Source organism: Tachysurus vachellii, chromosome 19 (assembly GCF_030014155.1).
Source record: "Tachysurus vachellii isolate PV-2020 chromosome 19, HZAU_Pvac_v1, whole genome shotgun sequence".
In the NCBI taxonomy this organism is placed as follows: domain Eukaryota; kingdom Metazoa; phylum Chordata; class Actinopteri; order Siluriformes; family Bagridae; genus Tachysurus; species Tachysurus vachellii.
The window spans coordinates 6,250,001-6,270,000 of record NC_083478.1 but is presented as its reverse complement, the minus strand read 5'-3'; the positions used below and the strand labels follow the sequence as shown (position 1 = coordinate 6,270,000).

Sequence of the window (20,000 nt, the reverse complement as noted above, 5' to 3'; positions counted from 1 at the left end):
ACTCTGAAGAGGAGTCAAGTGAACAGAGAGCAAAAAACAAATCATTTCCGCACCACTGGGACAAAACTCAATTAAATATGCATGCAGAAAATGTAAATTTGGAGCATCAGCACAGACTGTTGGAAAAAATTACGGCAAATCTGGACACGGGGTCGCGGACCTGCTTATTGTTATTCTTGTGTAATAAAAGTGAAAGAGGGGGCCAGATGCAGGAGACTGGAGGATTGGTCCATCAGTGGCTTTCCGCTTGGCTTCCCTGAGCCCACGTTCACACCCTCAGGGGAGCGTGGAAACACACCCACCCACACACACACACACACATCCTGCAACCTGTAAATTTTATAAAATAAAAACAGTATTGCACTGTTTTATTTTTATTTCAGGTGTGGGAGTTTGGTTCTTGTTGATTTTTGTGTATGTATGAGTAGTGGGTAGGAAATACACACACACACACACACACACACACACACACACAGAGAGCTTTGGATACAGACTTCCATGTTAAACAAGGACACAAAGAGTTCATGCATGCACAGGCCAAGAGCCGGCCTTGTCACTTAATCTGCTGAGGAGGTTATGATCATATAGAGGTGCTTTTTAAGAACCAAGTGAAGAAGGGATGAAAGTGTGAAGCATGCTAAATAATGAAAAATAATCTCTTACAATCCTGCCATTTCCCATGCCTATTTTATATTAATTAACTCACCATATGATGGGGGTTTTGTCCTTGTCAGTCAAGCTATGCTGAAATGGCGATTGAATTCCCTACATTACAGCATTAACACCCTGCATGACTACGAGGCTGGACCGGGGATCAGGTTATAGATTTATAGACAGATGCCACAAGTCTCTCAGTAAAGCAGAACACACAGGAACATATTGCCTATAGAATATCGCAGGCAGCAGATCTATGTTGGGAAATAGGTGTGGTTTGGTGTGGCTTGTCTCTAGAACATTCTGCCTGCCGGTAAAATGGCAGGTGATAAACGCATGTGTCATCTCCTACAATTTTTGTGTATACCGTGTCTGTCAGAGAAGGAGAAAAGGAGTAGAGAGAAAGTGAGAAAGAGAGGGAGAGGATAGGACATGCCAATCTAAGCAGTCATTAACAGCCACTTCCCCACTCTGGCAGGCTGATTGCAGTCTGCACACGTTCACACAAATAATGCACTTCCAACAGCATTATTAGGATTTGAAACACCACTTGATTGGGCATGATATCATTCTGGCACATAAACAGAAGCTTCGCATTAAACAAGAAGACACGGAGAGTCTGGAGAGCCGTGACAGTCTGACTTAAGGAGAGAGAGCGCTCTTTCGTTCGTTCGTTCGTTCGTTCATTTTTTTTTTTTTTTTTAAACTTAGTTATTTTTTAGCATTCGCTGCGGCAACGTAGCGCCGTTCTGACAAGAAGCAGACTTATGAGGCCTTTGATGTAAATCTTGTGCTGTGGAGATAAAACGAAAGACCTCTCTCGCTCTTATTGTCGAAATTGTTTAAAATAGTCGGAGCATTCTTTTTTTTCGCAAAGGTTTTTTTCCTTATACAGTAACGGGATTACCCGGCTTCCAGCTCTGCAGTCTTTCCGTAAAAATCTTGTCAGCGTTACAATAAACATATCCACTTAAGAAAAACAAGTTTGGTTTAGTTATGATGATCCCTGCTGCTTCGTTTATGAAGTCGAGGTGGACGAGCATCTTCGAGCACCTCCGAGACCCGGCTAAATCCCCGTCGTTTCGCTTGCGCTTAGAAAAGCAGGTCAGAGTGTGGAATTAATAGGGCTTTGCTGCTTGTTACACCTATTTTTGTGAACGTCAACGCCGGTCCCATGAGAGCTGGAAAGCCTCCCGTGTGAGTGCCTGTGCTTTCATCTCCGTCCCCGCTGATTTTATCGCATTGTACGCTATCATGCACACAAACGACTGGAGGTAAACAGCACAGTTACCATAGCAATTGGCAGTGTCGGCAAAAGCAGAGGCGGCTCGGTTTGTCAGGCGTGCACTCAAAATCAACGGTTATGAGTGGCTAGGCCTGTTTGTTCAACTCTGACTTGTATTATTCTTTTTATTACTCTTTTAACCACAGGTGCTGACATAACACAAGACTTTTAATGCACACCAGACTGTATAATACAACATATACACTTGCTGTCCACTTTATTAGGAACACGTTCGTGTAGTTATCCAGTCGTGCCGATCGTTAAGCAGCAGTACGACGGATACGCTGCAGACCTCATGGGATTTTTCATGCACAACAGTATGAGTAAGAGTTTACTTAATGTTATTGGTGCAGAAAACATCCAGTGAGCTCCTGTGAGAAACATGTTCTTGATGAGTTCTTGTGCCTAGTTTCAGCTTCCTGTTCTTGGATGATAGAAGTCAAAACCCATGTAGTCTGCTTTGCTTTTGAAGCCTCAATATTATGCTCACTGGTTTGCTTTTCTTGCTCACCATGGTTTTAAAGAGTAGCTGTTGAAGGTATTCGTGCTAGAACCAATCCTGATAAACAGTTCCTCAGACCTTTCTCATAGATGTTTGACCTGTGCTCGTATCCTCTGTATGCATTGTGTTGCTGCCACGTGATTGACTGATGAGGTCATAAACGATACAGGTGGTCCTAATATTGTGGACATTTCGATTAGGATCATATCTTCAGAATCGACCGATGCTGAACACGATTGTGCGCTGGTTAGCATAGACGCACACAAAATTGTGGGTAATGGAAAGAAAGCGCTCCGTACAAGGTGAAGCTAGATTGCGATGTTCGGGAAATCTTTACTTAAAGCATGAAATTACGGCTCAGTAACCAGAAAAACGACCTGTACCGTTACGCCCAAATGACCTCAATCTTCCTTCGGAGGTGTTCTGAAAAAATACTTTAGAATTTATGTCTTCCACTTCCTAATAGTTTTTCCAGCTGATTTTTTTTTTTGGTCCTGAATTGCTGCCCTCTGCAGCATGAACCCTTCACCCCGGCCCCGCAATTGTCTCAGGGTGAAAGCCTGCCGTTCACCAGTGTTTAGACTCTAGTGGTGTGTTTGTATGTGTGTGTGTGTTACAGAGAGGCATGGGACGCCACACGACATGTAATTCCTCAGCTTATTGTTTCAGAAAGGAAGGGCTGAGCACAAACACGGTAACTGAGAAAGCATGTGCCGAGGCCACAGGGCCCCCAGGACGCTGTCTGACAGGACAGGTTAACCTTCAGCTGTGTGAATTTAACACTTGACACAAAAAAAAAGAGAAAAACTGGAGACAATGTGGAGTAATAGTGTAGTTATGGAATGAGTGAGTGGGAAATCCTGATTAGATCATCTGGTGCATGTGTTTGCACAAGAATGGTATGTCCTCCGTTTTCTATTGATGCCTTAATGAGAACAGGTCAGAAAGGCAATTCTGGCTGTGTGTGTGTGTGGTGGATAAATAAATGTTCTTCGTATCCACTGTGTCTTTCTCGAAAGAAAAAAAACCCTTAAAATTACACATGGAAAGTTTAATTAAAATAATCATGGCATGAATTAGTTTGAAGTGTGATGAGTGGATAAAAGAAGAAAAAAAGAGAAGCAAAAAAGAAAGAAAACTCCGCATACACAGAGAGTCTATTAGAAACACATTTAGAACAGATCATTTATGTAATGCATTAGCTTAAGGTTAGTATATTTTTGATTGGGGGTTACGACACTTCATACATATCATCCATTTGGATGGTGCAGGTGAGTTCTGGAGCCACTGCACACCTAATGCACACGTGTATTCAGCGGACCTGCCGTCTGCTAGTCAATGAGCTTCACACAGGAAGTGTGTGTGTGCGTGTGTGTATGTGTGTGTGTGTGTCTTTGAATCTAAGATAAACATTTTGATCTCTAAAAGACCACCAACCTGACATTTTTATACCACATCATCCTGTGGAACTTCCACAGTGGAACAATTTTAATTGTATGCTGCTGTTCTGTACTATATGTGGCATGTCAAGTTCTCAAAAGGTTCCTGCTTTTGATTATAAGTGACCAAAGATGTCTGCCTGGTAACCAGTTATGTACCTTTTACATTTCCTTTTAGATTATTGTTTTTAGATCTGGCTAATTGTTGGCAAGATAGTTAGCTAACGTGTGTGTGTGTGTGTCTGTGTGTGTTAGAGGGGATTTCCAAATTGTGAGATTCATTGCATCATCCAAGCTAGAATAGTCATTTGAAATGTTATTTAAGCCATTTTTAGATTTTGATTTCAAAGCATGCAAGCTAAGATTAAAGTTAGTTCTACCTGAGATTAAGATTATAATCTCTATGCTCGATTGCATTGACACTTTTTTACCACAATGCTAGTTCAGGAGGCACAAAAGTCTGCTATCTTTTGATCGTTCCCTGCTTCAATACTCATAATCTGCTAGCGAGTTGAGTCAGGTGTGTTTGAACAGTAAGCCTAGCACACTGTAGGCTCCACATGGCACCAGCTCTCCGTGACCGCATCTGTCGGACGGGAAGACGGTGCAGGGTTAAAGGCTCTGGGCTAACAGCTGCTGAATGAAAGCTCCATCATTTTCCTTTATGCCATTTTCCTGTGCCTTCTAGAGCTTTCTGCAGAGAAGCCGTCATGTCCCCTTGCTGTCAGAGTTAAGGCTGAACAGAGCTCTCATTGGCAGGAGCTTGGGCCTCTTTAGGTAAAGAGAGTCTACAGTGTCAGGCTGTTTTTATTCCGCTGTCATGTCAAGGATTAAATCTCAATGCCGTGGCTGCTCAGTGCGCCGTTGGGGGTCCGATTGTGATCTAGTCGTCTTTTTTGCTTCTAGGTTCTCAGTGACAAAAAAGATGAAGTCTGTCCTCTAATCTTCTCTCTCTGTGTTTTGGTTCTTGCAGTATATACTGTACATGTAACTTAATCTTTTCCTTTCTTACTGTTGAATTGGCGAATTGACTTGACTATTTTAAGAAAAATATAAAGGCAGAATGAGCACTGAGTTTTTTATTATTTTTTTTTCAGTCTACTTCATTATTTCCTGTGAAAGCCTTTGTTATACGGCGTGTAAGTGGCGTGTAGGAGCAGCATCACTCTTCTGAAATGCTTTGTTAACCCTCATCTGTAGCTGTATAATTGTATCTGAGGAAAAGGGTCATAGTCGTGGAATTACAATATTGCTTTAGTTATCAACAATTCCTGTCTAAATTGCTTTTTTTTCTTCTTCTCTGTCTCTCTTTCTTATGTGCAGCTGAAAGGGGTTTATGCACTGAAAAGACCTCAGGAAAATCCACAATGGCCGCCAAAAGAAAAGGTGGCCTGAAGCTCAACGCTATTTGTGCCAAGTTGAGTCGGCAAGTGGTGTACGATGGCAGCTCCCAGAACGCAGACGGCGACCAGAGCCTGGCGGACAACAGCGAGCGGGGCAGTTCGCACTATGACGAGGGCGACAGACCCGATAGCGATTTCTCCGAAGGCCTGACGTTGGGTCAGAGCCTGGAGGATGACCAGAAACGGCGTGAGGCCATCGAGAAGTGGGTGAACGGTGAGTATGCTGACGATCCGGCATCCATGGACGATGACGAGCCTAAGGTCTCCAAAGCCAATGGCGGTGAGGACGGGCCTCCCGAGGGCGTGTACATGGTCCAGCCCAAAGGCTGCAGCGATGATGAAGACAACGGGAATGAAGCCGAAGCAATGCCTATGTCTCACGAGGGCAGTTACCATGACGACCGGGACTCGGATAGTCCTCAAAAAGAGAAGAGCTTCCCGCCGTCCAGCGAAACGCCTAACTGCCAAGCTTCCTTCACTTCTCCAGGTACAAACTCCTCCAGCACTCAAAGCTTTTCCTTAGATGTTACTTTAGTTTTCTTTCCTCAAACCATTCAAGACAATACCACTATAACAACAAGGAGAGTCTGACACAGGAAATGTAGCTGTATTCTTCCAGGCTTAAACGATTTTTTATCTGAAAGCACTATCTAGAGTTACTACATGCCTATCCAATGACACTATTCTGACAGGTGGAACTGGGAAGACAGGAACTTATGTGATTTCCTGCAACAATAACTGAATATTTCAAACAGGCTCACAGAGAAAACTGTGTTATACACAGAGCAGCAGAGAGCAAAAGTGTTGGCAGGGCAGATTAAATATTATATTACACCCAGGATTATATTTTCACCCTTTTATTTTACTACCTACCAAATCCAGCACTTTAGTAGCCAAGGCTCTTGTGCTTTAAGTGTCCATCATTAACTCTGTAACACTGAATCCGTCTCACCTACGACATATTAAATAAGAAACAGCTACATGTGCATGCTGGGGAAAAAAAACTGTGCTTAGGGAGAGCTCATATTTTTATGAGTACCTTACTTGCAAAAACAGTCTAATTACACTTGTGTACCATCCAAGTATTTTGCTTTTTGACCTTTGGAAAAAAAAAAAATTTGCCTTGAAAGCGTATGCTTTCTGTCCTTAGTATCAGACGTTACTATCAGTCAGATTAGATGGCAAACTTGCTAGCATATCCTATAAAGTGGCAATAACACCAGAAAACAGCAAAAACAAATATTTACAGCTTAACAACGGGCTGAACTTTGAGACTGGCCGCTGACTTATCTGCGATCTCTGAGGTACAGTAGTGCTCGAAGCACAATACCACTCAAGCTGAAGTAGATAACAAACGCAGATAAGGCGACGCTGCCCCTTTTTTTCAGTACAGCAGTTAAAATCTGGTTGGTCTGGTACATTTTTTTGAACTTACAGTACTTTCAGAAGACTTATTTTCCATTTCATCTTATTTTCCACTAGCGTGACTGTTTGCCTGTGGCAGTTAAATTCTGCTTTTCTTTCCTCGCAGCTATGTAGTACAGGAAAGTGGTCTGGTCTTATCGAAGGTCTTCTCAGCAAATGTTTGCGGTTTTAATTAGTTCCATTTGTAAAAAAAAAAAAAAAATGAATAAATAAATAAATAAATAAATAAATAAAAGCTGTAAATATGACACATGAATAATCTACGGCAGTTTACAGTTTGCATCTAACAGCAATGTTTCAAGGCTACATCAAGCACACTTCTTCTTCTTCTTCTTCTTCTTCTTCCTCTTCTTCGTCTTCTTCTTTTTCTTTTTCTTTTGACTTGCCCCCCTCCTCCCCCCCCAAACACCCCCAACACCTCTCTTCTTCTCCCTCCTCCTCTTTTGTTAATTGTAACTAGGGCATCTATATTGCCATGTTACTGCGCGGTTCACAATTAAAATATTTTCCCCCCTTCCCTTTCCTCGCTGCTGTCTTTCAAAGGCTGATGCAGAGCGCACATAATTATGCATATAAACATAGTGGCTTAATTATCTCTCACAACATCAGTGACAATGTAATTAACAAACATTGCAAGATCAATGAGAGAAACTGCGACCTTCAAAACATTTAACTCCTCACTTGGAGGCACCGTGTGGGTTCCCTATCAGCTCCACGAGCCCAGAACGCTCGTCGTGCAGCACTTTGACGCCTCGCACAATTCTCACACAGCCCGTAAAATAAAGTCAGCTCTGTACAAAGCGTCTGTTAATGCAGCAACTGAGATGAGCGGCGGATCATATCGGCCAGATCAAGGGTGCAATTCTCTTCAAAGGTTATGTGTCTTATATTTATTTTAATCTTCAGGGCCATTTTTGAAATTTATTTATTTGTTTGTAAACTCTGCGATACACGTACCATAAGTAGTTAAAAAGGAATTCTGTTTTGTCGACTTTTAATTCAATTCAATTTTATTTATAGCACTTTTAGCTATAGATATTCTCTCAAAGTAGCTTGACAGAAATATAAAAATCTAGAAAAGTTTTAGATTCAATTTATATTTATCTCTAAAATAAGCAAGTCTGAGGCAACTGTGACGAGAAAAAAAACTGCCTGAGATCATATGTGGAAGAAACCTAGAGAGGAACCAGAATCTAAAGGAAACCCACCTCATCTGGGTCATTGGTCGTTTCTTCTAAATAATATTTTTTCTTTATTTGTTGATATTTTTTCCTCCATATAAAATTCATTTTAATCCATATTTTTAAACCGATTTAAATGCTAAACAGCTAAAAACAAACTGAATGACTAGCACCAGACATTTTCCTGTCGTACTCAAGTTGTCAGTAAATCCTTGATTAGTCCATAAATAGATCCCCTCACCCACCCACCCCCTCCCCCCTCCCCCTCAACCCCCTATAAGTGGGTCCTAATCATTTCTTCCCTTCTCACACACATTCAGATGTTCACCTCGGGATTCGATGGCCATGTTTGGTGAGCAAAATAGAGATATACCCTAGTGCCTATTTGTTATCACAGAGAGTGCGGGAAAAAAAATGTAGCTCAATTGCCTCAAACGCAGACAAGGACTGTGTCATAGGCTGGAATGTGGCAGCATAAAGTGGCAAGACTAAGGGTACTTCTTTTACACTCTGCAGTGATGAGAGAGAGAGAGAGAGAGAGAGAGAGAGAGAGAGAGGGAGGTAAAGCGAACGAGGCGAGTCAGGAGCGCACCCAGGCAAATCGTACCTTTCCGCCAAAGCCGAGGCTTCCCAGCCACATGCACATGGCATGATTAGGAGGATGTGTGATAAGGTTGGAGAAGAAAAGCTCATTTACATGCTGTTTTAAAAGGTTATCTGCTCTCAGGTCCTGGATTAATGTGTGCAGTTTAAGTCTAATCAGTCTACCGACATTGATAGTGCATTCAACACTCAAAAACATTCGTCCATTTTCTTTCATTTTTTACTTTTTTAAATAACACAGCTGCTATAGTTGTTGCTCCTGACAATACTCGTTCTGAGTACTACCAGGATTCCTACTGCAATACGAGTGTTTACACGAATACAGAAAATAAAACAGAAAAATACTGATTTTACTAAACATACAGCCAATGACAGTAATCACAGATAGCTACTGAGAGCAGCAGAGGGGGATTTCTATAAGGAAATGATGGGACTTTCCCCACTGTTTTAAAGCCTATGGGTGAAATAAGACCAGATACATGAGTGGCTTTGATTAGTGTCCTTGGAAAGTGTTCAGGAATAGAGATTAAAGACCTTGTGCTTACTTTAAAGCTGGGTAAAAATCGCATGACCCAACATGACGGCTCTGAAGCAGTCACGGCCTATAGGATCGTACAGAGACTACATTTCAAATTTATGACTGATATCCAGCCTTATCAGAGTGAGTCATGTTCTTTATACAGTTAAAATGTTCTTGTCACTGCTAAAAGATAAGTTATTTGGAGTTAATTATTAATTAGAAATTAAATAATAAAAAAAAATTGCTTTTGCCATAAAACAGCTGAAATGATCTACGCCCTACAGTATCAGCAGGATCGAATCTAGCTACATAAATAAATCAGCCCTTATCTTTCATTCAGCCTAATAAGGATTTTTTATTATTGTTTTTTAATCATTTAAATTTTTTAGGAAGGTTTGTATAGTATTTTACCCAAAACAAAGAAGCGGATGTTTCCTCAAAAATGCCTCATATAGTTGGTTTAAATTTTTCATGATCCTTCAATCTGCTAGATCGGCTTTCATTGTAATGTGCTATGGAGAGGAGTAACCCTGATGCTGCGATGGAAATTTGGGGATTATTTTACATGCTGAGAATGAGATGTGAAAAGCAGGGGGGAGAGAGACCGATTTAGCCATAACACAGAAATACGAGACCAAAGCTGAAATATTTTGGTATTAATTACCAAGGCTGAGGCTCGCGTTACTGCTCTCTTACGTTTGCCGGTGATGAAAAAAGCAATCAAATAAATGAAGGAAAGGTCTGGAGCAGAACTGGCGTTAGGCCAGGACAGAAAGAGGGAGAGGCCAAGAGTCCCGGGAGTGTATCTGACACCGGGGCAAAGTTGTCATCTAAAACATGGTGTAAGCATCATGCCAGCTCTCCTGACTGACAAACTACCTCAAGACAACATTTTTTACATGTAGATGCATGTGTACAACATTACATGCAACCTGGGTGCATGTACATGCTCTACACACGCGCACACACACACACACACACACACACACAAACACACACACACACACACACTTAGCAGTTCCTGCTTTTTAGACCAAAGCATTTCTTCCAGCCCATCTCCCTGAACCTTTTCCCTCAACCTGGATGAAAGTTAATGGCGCAGAATTAATTTCTACATAACGCAATTAAACTATGCGTTTATTGCATTTTTGCTCTGTCCTTGGGGAGGACAGTGTGTTTTAATTAACTTTAAAAGAAAAAGTGAACTTTCATTGCTGGAGTAAATGAAGAGCATTTTAAGTGGTGACTGGTTAAATATTTTCTGTACTGCATGTGCATATGTGGTGCAAAAACAGTGCATGATGGAGAGAATGGCATACAAGGCTGAATGACTTGATCTTTCATTAACAGACTTATAACAGAATTAGGATATTCATATCTAGTCATATCGCACAACCTTACACTGTATACAGATTATATACAGTATATGCAATAAGGTTTAATAATCAACATGCGATGTTGTGTTAACTCTAATCTTGTAGGGGAAGCCTCTGCCCTGCGCGACTATGCAGCCAACACCATGACCGAGTTCCTTCACATGTTTGGCTATGAGGAACAGCAGGGCCGTGACGAGCTGGCCAAGAAGATCAGCTTTGAGAAGATGAAAGCTGCTACCTCAGACCCCTCATCCCTGACTAGTGAGGAGGCCACACGTCGAGCACGCTTCTCCAAGTACGAGGAGTACATCCGCAAGCTGAAGGTCGGAGAAGCTCTGCCTTGGCCCATGCACACCAAACCCGAAGAGCTGGACTCGAAGATAACACCTGAAAAGAGCTCCAAAATCCTGCCGCCTTCTGCCTGCCTCCCAGGAACCGAGGCACAGATGTTTTCCCCTAGCATGGAGCACAAGCAAGCCCAGATCGGCAACACTGGCATTAACACCCATAACCTGGCATCCCGCGCCTCAAAATATGACTTTTTTATCCAGAAACTAAAGATGGGCGAGAGCCTGACACAGCAGAATGGCAATGCTTATAAGAGGCCTTCAAAATATGACTTGGAGAACGTCAAGTATTTGCACCTCTTCAAGCCTGGAGAAGGCAACCCTGATATGGGCGGGGCAATAGCTTTTAAGACAGGTAAAGTGGGCCGTCCTTCCAAATATGATATACGAAACATCCAGAAGCTTCTTCCTGGGAAGGGAGATTCTCCTATGATGCCTGGTGTTCTGTCGTCCACCCCGGCCACCCCAGGCACGCCCGTGATTCCTACAGCTGCTTCTGCTGGAGCTGTCGGACCCCCATGCCTACCCGTGGACCAGGGGGGTCATATGGGCTTTAACACTGACTACATGAAGTCCAGCTTCTCCAAGACTGACTCCATCACTACCGGAACTGTTTCCTCAGCCAAGTAAGATTCCCCACACGCGTCACAAATTCACTCAAGCTCTGACATAAGCTTTTCCTATTGGTTAATAAGGCCACCGCAAATGAAGCATATTGGTTCTCTGTGTTAACATGATTGTCTGAATTAATCAGGGGTTTAATTTTTAGATGCCCACTGAACGCTTTGCTCTTGAGCTAGCTACACTCGATCACTCCAGCCCTGGCAGCCCCCACCATGGGCATGGCAGTGATGATATATGGTTGGCTCTCACCCTCGCTGAATGAATTACCCATTAAACCCTAGAAGTCTATGTTTAGATCACGGATACCAGATAGTTAGATGTATTACTGCTAAAAACTGTGTCGCCATGGGATGCAAATTAATACATTTTAGCACGGTCTCATTTTTCTCTAGTCAGTTTCTCAGCGGAACGCTTCGTTTTGGCTTCTTGTTTTCCAGAAACCCTGAGAAATTATATATATATATATATATATATATATATATATATATATATATATATATATATATATATTACATTTTAAAAAAGATATGGAGTAGTGTAACAATTTGTGGTTTTATTAGTGGCTACATCAAGGCCTGCTGGATTGGAAGCTACATTTTAAAAGCAGTTTATGGGGCTGTTGCAGTGCTGGGACTTTCTCTGCTCAAGCGTGACTGCTTGTGTACATAAGGTTTATCTCAATGAGAACCCAGAAACCCTCAGGCTCTTCTTACATCAGAGAACACACACACAAACACACACACGCCCATGAGCATGTACACATGCACTCACAGCAGGTAATCCGCTGCCAAAACCAACGCCTTAAGAGGTACATTAACCCGAGGCTAACTCCCACGTGGAGCTGCTCGAGCTGTCACCCATGTCAGGTTTGTGGAGAACCTGCTGCATGCAGAGTCACTGTACAGATGCTGATAAAAAGTGCAATACGAGCATTAGTTGTCCTTCAAATCACAGCCGGTTAATTAAAAAAAAAAAAATAAAAAAAAATAAAGAAAAATCATAAGCACATAGTGATCGTCGGATACGCCTCTTCTCTTCATTCTTCCATTTGGGCACTCTCAAGAAAAAAAATGCACACGAATCTTTCATACATTCAGAAACGTCTCAGCTCTGCATTCATTTTTGGGAAGGCATGCATCAAGGTTCGGTTCTAGCCCCCCGATTCGCTCACAGATAAAACTGCTGTGACACGCTAGAAAATGTTTATTGATAGCCCGAAGTTTGAAATGCTTAAGTAAATATTGTGACAGCTTTTTTATTATTAATGACAGCATGTGTTGCCATTAATTGCATCCCTTTTCTGTGCACTACAACAGAAACGGCCATCCTGTAGAGAAACCCGTGACAGAAGACGTCAATGTCTACCAGAAATATATTGCCAGGTATGAAAATACCCTCTCAAAATTTGGAGTAACTCCATGCTGAGATTTTTTATCATTTTTTTTTTAAGCTGTTTTATAGACTAATAAAGTATGTAAGCAAAATAGCTTTTGTGCCGAGACTATAAATTACTTATAAGCAAGCAGGAAGATGAATTTACATAAAAGAAAGCGAGTCATTTCTTTGGCAGTGGCACACTTCCTGCCTGCATTGTGCTTCGTGTAATAATGATGGCAGAGGCTGAGAAATCTTAAACAAACATCGGGAAACGTTTGCAAATACATTTCACACATTAACTGCTTTTTCTAAGAAAACTCCCCTGTGTTCACACTCTCCTGAGCACTGTTTCTAACAAAACTAGCTGCTCAGATAACAGTGGTTGCTTTCTTTTTTGTATTGCCTTTTTTCATTTTCTGTATCTCTGCCACAAATGAAGACGCTGAATGAACTAAATGACAGACATTCCCAAATCCAGACAAAGCATAGAGATAGATTCAGTGTGCCGCGGTATCAGGTTCTGTGTTCATCTCGCCGTGACACTAGAAAGGTGATTATCATTTGTTTATTTATTCAGGTTTTAAAGGGAGAAAAAACGGTATTTCAAAGAGGCTGAGGCTGTGGCGTAAATGATTAGTCTCCCAAAGCCGTAACATGAAGGCCACAAATCAAAGCCCTGGCACTAACAGACACACGCACTTACTCATACACACACACACACACACACACACACACACACACACACACACACAGACACACGCACATACACACACACAAAACCCTCCTTGGACTGATTACATTTTGCAAGAAGATTTAATTAAGGAATTTTTAATGAGGCTTCTGCTGGCACTGCCAAGAACTGTTTTGATATTTGCACTGCATAATGCATAAAATTTGTCTAAACATCTCGGCAGTTGATGCGCGGGGAGGCAGCAGATAAGCCCAGATATAGTTTCAATTTCCGTGTTGGGGAAAATAAGAAAGGGAAGAAGAGGAGGAGAAAAAAGGAAAATGAGAACTCATAAAAAGGGCAAATGCGGCCTGGTACATCTTAGGGAGAGAGGGATGGAGGGAGGGTTGTGGGGGGTCGGGGGCGTGGGGGGGGGGCTCTGGGGGAGGATCATCACTGGCTTCCACGCTAATGAGAGCACAGTCACGCTAAAAAGCAGCTTTGTAAACCCTTCTACACCCACCTTCCCCTCAGCAGGAAAAGCACAAAAACTTTGAGGTTTAAAAGCTTCCTTTGCAGTGTTTAGTCACAGTTTTGCCTCTTAAACACTTTCGTGCACCCACCATTGCCTTGCACTTTGATCGGCATGTCTCCAATGTAACGCGAGATGTGCGGCAATCTCTGTATCGTGACCGTATTAATATTTAATAGGCTGCTGAATAGCAGTGGCCCATTAGCCCCCCAACGCGGCGAGTGGGAATTGTCCACCGGCAAAGTGATACAGATGGGTGATGAGCAGAGGGGTGGACCGCTCTCCCAACAGACCCTAATGTACACAAGGATGAACAGAGCGATGAGTGTGTGAGCGTGGCACTCTTGGGGGCTGTTAGGCCTGGTCTGGATTGTACCCTACATTCGTTTTGTTTAGGTAGTCAAATGTACCCAAAGCTCAAACCACAGACCAAATCCTCTTCCACACAAAATTTGCCATTCAGTTCTAACGAATCGACTCTGAATCAAATCAACTACCCTTTTTTTTATTGACCACATTGACCCAAAGAACAGAGCTGTAGCCCTGCATATGTGATGCGTTCTGAATATTTAGACTGACAAACAAAAAAGAAAAAATAAACACTGGATGTGATATACTGAATTAAAAAGATTCATTTATACAATTATTGGAACAATAATTATTATAATACTTAAATAGTACAATAATTGTATTTGGGTTCAAGTGTTTCTTCTTTCACCTTTTTCTGTCACTTTCTATTCCTATTCATTAAATGAACGAGTTTTATGAAGACCCTTTCAGCCTTGTGGATTGAATCCAACCTCGACGTCATCATTCCGCTCTGATCCGAACCCGGTTCGAAAGCGGCCTTGACGAACATCCCGAGTGTGATCACTGAAAACGTTCTGCGCTACGAGTAAAAATTCTAGTCGTTTTCTGTCTGCTTCGGCAGATGGTGCTCTTGGCAGGAGCAATACAAATGTTTATTTGTGTGTTTTGAAACGTAATTGGAGGTTTTTAACAGTCATCATCGTCAGGGTTATAATCAGCCTGTAAACACTCAGGAAATGGGCCTCTTTAAAGCAGTGCCAATCTGCTGCAGCCCGGGCCAGTCAGACACCGAGAGCTCGAGCGAGGAGAGGAGAGGAGAAGAGAGGAGAGGAGAGGAGAGGAGAGGAAGGGGAGGGTAGCACAGCATACAGACACACTCAAACCTTTCTATTAGGCCTAACCTTTCCCTGATTAAAGCACAGCCTGTTAACCTGGAGTGTCGAGCGCTGATTTGGCAGGGTTTAAAGCACGGGCAAATGAGTGAATTACGTCTGGGGTTACAGTTTAATAAGAGTCTACCTACTGCTTCTGAAGCCAGTGGAACTAATTTGGGAGAGATTGCTGTGACTGAAGTGTGAATTGTAATCACATGGTTGTGGGAGCGTGGGCAGGTAGGAGATCTCGCTTTTCCGTCGGCGTTTGTAGTCGCCAGTAATGGCTCCTGTGCTCCGTGAAGATGATTCTGTCAGTGTGAGGGTGTTTATCAGTGGAGGATAAAAGGCTAAATTGCCCTTTAAAGCTCGGCCCTGTACGGATAGAGGTCACGTTTCACTTCCTCACAAGAAGGAGCTGAAAATCAGTCAATCGGAACCATTCTGCAAAAGGTTATGCTTTTAATTGCACATAAAAGCTTTTCTTTCAACATGGCAGTGGCTGTTCTGTTGTTTGAAGCTGATATCTTGATCTGTAGAGGTGAGGGTGGTGGTGATTTTGGGCTGATTGTGTTTGCAGGTTTTCAGGGAGCCAGCACTGTGGGCATGTGCACTGTGCCTATCAGTACAGAGAGCATTACCACTGCATGGACCCCGAGTGTAACTATCAGGTCAGTGTACACACACACAAACACACACACACACACACACATGCAACACACACACATGCAACACACACACACACATGCAACACACACATACACACACATACAAACACACACAGGCAACAAACACAACACACATATACAAACACACAGGCAACACTCACACATACAAACACACATGTGCAACACACACGCACAAACACAAAAAAACACACATAAATACAAAGAAACACAAACACACACACAAATACAAAAAACACACAAACACACACACACAAATACAAAAAACACACAAACACACACACACAAATACAAAAAACACACAAACACACACACAAATAGAAAAAAACACACACACACTCACACACACACACAAATACAAAAAAAAAAAACACACACACACAGATACACACACACATCTATCCAGCCTTGCGGATTTCAGATGAAATATAATTGTAATATGATAAGTGACAGATTTTGTTGAATTAAGCTGTAGTAACAGTGTCACTCATTGGGGTAGGTAATATACCGCCTTTAATGTGTAAATAAAACAAAACATATTAAAAAATAAAATGGAAAAAATGTATTTATTACAAATTTGCACTTTAAGATGTTTTTTTTTTTGTCTCTTTTATATACATTTTTCACCATAAAAACCTTTATATAAGAGTCAAACAACTGAGTTAATATCATATGATGATGTACATATGCATTTCGATGCAAAACACACAGCCTGCCTTCGGACGTATTTTCAAATAATTATTTCAAATAAAAAAATAGCACCGACGATGTGATCACGTCATATTATTTTCACTCTCACCAAAACTCCACAACTCTTATTAGCTTTCCATTTAGTCGAGCAGACTGGCTGCAAATTCATCCGTCCCACCGACACCCCACCCCCTCCACCCCACACCCCCTTCCACTTCCCAGACACCTTGATAAATGAGATGATGTGGGCCGAATAACGTCGTAGCCTAACAGCCACAGTTGAGCGCCTCGAAACAGCCATCTCTCACGTTTTAAAAAGCCGCCCGAGCAAACAAGCGGAGATGTTTCCGGAACCTCGTCTGATGAGAGGACGAGTCCATAACTCACGAGCCCTTGGTGTCAGAAGAAAGTGTCAAACCACTGTTTTGCCCCTTACTTACTGTGTGGTGAAGTGGCTGACAAATTTGTGTGAGAGGGTGAATTCAAAGTGTCGTAGCACTGAACACTATACTACTTTATTAGTAGAATAAATTCCTCAATAAGAGTTTTTTCCCCTCTTTTTTTTTTTTTTTTTTTTTTCCGAGGACATCTGCTATTACTCTGGGGCCACTGCTAATCCCCCTTTCACGTTATTAATCTGATCCGTGTCCCGAGAGTTGTCATGTACGACGCAGCAGAATCAGCATTAAGCAGATCAGAACGCTGGCACTCCAGACTCTTGCACATATGGTGGGAAAAGAAAAGGCGAATACGACTAGACGAGAAGGAGGCCGTCAGGAATCCTTACGCGACCCGAAAGCTGTTCTCTGTGTGAAGTGTAGTAATTCCAAATCTTTCAATACAAACATGTTGAGATCTTGTTAGTAAAGAAGACAGCTGTTGGACAAACTGCGAACGAGCTTAGAAGCTCACGTCGAGCTTGTCCGAGTACGACTCGCCAGACAAAAACATACGTTTGTAAAATACATCATTAGAAATGCAACTCGATCGGGTCAACCTCGAGCGGCTTAATGACTCGGGGACGAAGGCGACGACAGGCAGATATCTGCAGATAGGTTGTATCACAAATGAAAAACAAGGCTCAAATGAGCAGGCTTTTGGAAGTAATAACTCATGAAACGTTACATGACACAGCGGTGGAATATTACCCGGCCACTCGGCTGCGACACCGGGCCCTTCTTCTCCTTTCATGGCCTTGTGCTCATCCCACACAGTACTGAGAATCCTAAAATAAATGGAGCAGGTCCTCATAACCCTAGATGACCACTCTGACTGAAACTTAAAGCTCCGTTTCAGCTCTTTCCCTCCTTTCTGGATGATTCTATCACATATATCTGAAGGATCTGCCCTAATCAGACCGAGTATTGCTCTGGATATATTGTCTGTATTGAAAGGAGAAGCATGATATACAATATCTGCTCAAATTAGACGTGTATTGTGTATTTCTGTGAGCAATTTCTTCCCCTGTATGTAAGACAAGCTTCGTGTATACCCAGTTACATTTTGCATTTTAGACGTTTCTGTCATATTTTTGTCTCCTGTTGCACATTTTTGTAGAAAATAAGCTCATTGATTTCATTGTCTCTTGTTACACTTCCTGTAACATCAGCTTAAGCCCAATTACCGCAGATTCGTTTCCTCGCTTCTATCTCAAGGTCTCGTTTTCCCCCTACATCCCGTTTGTTTGTTTTACGTTTTTTTTTGTTTGTTTGTTTGTTTTTTTTTGCTCCTCTCTCCACTCCGCTGCGTCGTATCATTTTAGGAGGGAATCTTGGTGTATTCCCTTCTTATTACATGCGAACCCTAAACGAAAAAAACCCACGCTTTACTACTTTAATTAAAACCGCAATCAGCTGGGGGAATGAAAAGCGAAACATTTTTGGTGTCTTGTTTGTTTGTTTGTCATCTCTTTTCCCCGCACACGTTTGAGAAATCGTCTGAACGGAACATAATTTCTCTGAAGCCGAGAACATCGGAACTACGATCTTGCAAGTCGAGCGATCCGTCTTAATTAAACCGCTGGAAAAGTAATAAAGATGCAGGCGGAAGAATTTTGCGCAAACAACCAGGCAGGAAGAACTGTACTTGTCTTCATATTGAGGCAGAGGGAAGAGGGAATGAAGGAAAATGGACAAAAAAAAAAATAAAAAACAAATTTCATACGCTCGTTGTATCATGAGATCATTCGGAGACGTCTTGCACTGGACACATGCTTCGAATCGCTGACTTGGCTGTCAGTTGGCTCTCGTGCTGCGCAGCTGTTGCCAGACTGATAAAATAACATGTTGCTAGCTTCCTACAGTATACACACCCACACCCACACACACTCACAACTAGCAGCAGCCTTCAGTAACCTGTTGCTGTGTTCCTGCTGAACAGAGATTCACCAGTAAACAGGATGTGATAAGGCACTACAACATGCACAAGAAGAGGGACAACTCGCTGCAGCACGGCTTCATGCGCTTCAGCCCTCTGGATGACTGCAGCGTCTATTACCACGGCTGCCACCTGAACGGCAAGAGCACTCACTACCACTGTATGCAGGTAAACAGTGTAGCACAACAACACCACCAATACCACCATTAATTACCTCCACCACTGCTTCACACACACACACACACACACATATGTACACACACACAGGCGAAACATCTCTCTGTATAACTAACACGGCTAAGGTCAGAATGGAAAGGTTGAACACTAGAAGTAAAAAAAAAAAAGGTACACAATCACAGTCTTGATTCAAAAGAGAGTGAAGACATACAGCATCTGTGGTGGAAAAGATCCGAGAACTTTTCGCGTTCATGCAAGATCACGTCACAGAGATAACGTCTCCTGCATCTATAGCGGCACGCGAAACGCCTCCATCTCGATGCCACTCAGCCATAGGAAGAGAGCCAGACACCAACTGAGATGCTTTTCATGATCCCGCTGCTTATAGGTCTATAAAAGGTTGTTACAGTTCTTCCACTTTTTCCATTAGGACTGAATTACCATTTAAGAGCAGTTTTCATTCGTTTGACAAAAGGTGTCATAAAGTAAATAAGAGACAAATTAAAACGGATGAACAAGACACAGCCGTGCGCTTCCCTCGCGCTCTCTCGCTCCTTAATTGGCATGGATAAAAATGCAGTTAGTTGTTTATATAAACTCGACATTTTTCATCTTTTAGTACCAAGAGGAGAGATGAAGATTATATCCCGGCGGATTTGTTTAATTTTTTTTTACATCTGCTTATTTTCAAGGTGTCACCAGTCCCGAGTGCTTTTTCACCGTGGGGTGCAGCGGCCAAGGGCAGATGGCTTAAGATGTATTCTTTCTTAAACCCCCCTAACGGCGTAATTGTTATTAGACATTTCAGCTCTTGTTTTAACAGCTCTGAGAACCAGCAGATGTTGGCACCCGTTCTGCTGATTTACAGGGGAAAAAAACAGAGTGGCATTTTTTTCATTGTTTGACTCAATATGGTGAAGTTGCCCTGTTTGCACGGCTGAAAAGTGCCAGG

The 20,000-nt window shown here is 42.2% G+C and overlaps 1 protein-coding gene across 5 annotated transcripts in view; it reads left to right on the top strand.

Annotated features, from left to right (window-relative positions):
- The window catches only part of casz1 (castor zinc finger 1), an 83,618-nt gene that overhangs the window by 41,813 nt on the left and 21,805 nt on the right, over nucleotides 1-20,000 (top strand). For 4 of the 5 annotated variants that reach the window (XM_060894915.1, XM_060894917.1, XM_060894913.1 and 1 more), the window contains exons 2-6: nucleotides 5,204-5,770; nucleotides 10,494-11,361; nucleotides 12,676-12,741; nucleotides 15,700-15,790; nucleotides 18,875-19,039. In XM_060894915.1, the coding sequence (XP_060750898.1) occupies nucleotides 5,204-5,770; nucleotides 10,494-11,361; nucleotides 12,676-12,741; nucleotides 15,700-15,790; nucleotides 18,875-19,039 (1,757 nt within the window). The remainder of the gene's footprint in view (nucleotides 1-5,203; nucleotides 5,771-10,493; nucleotides 11,362-12,675; nucleotides 12,742-15,699; nucleotides 15,791-18,874; nucleotides 19,040-20,000) is intronic. The other variant, XM_060894916.1, reaches the window with a different exon arrangement.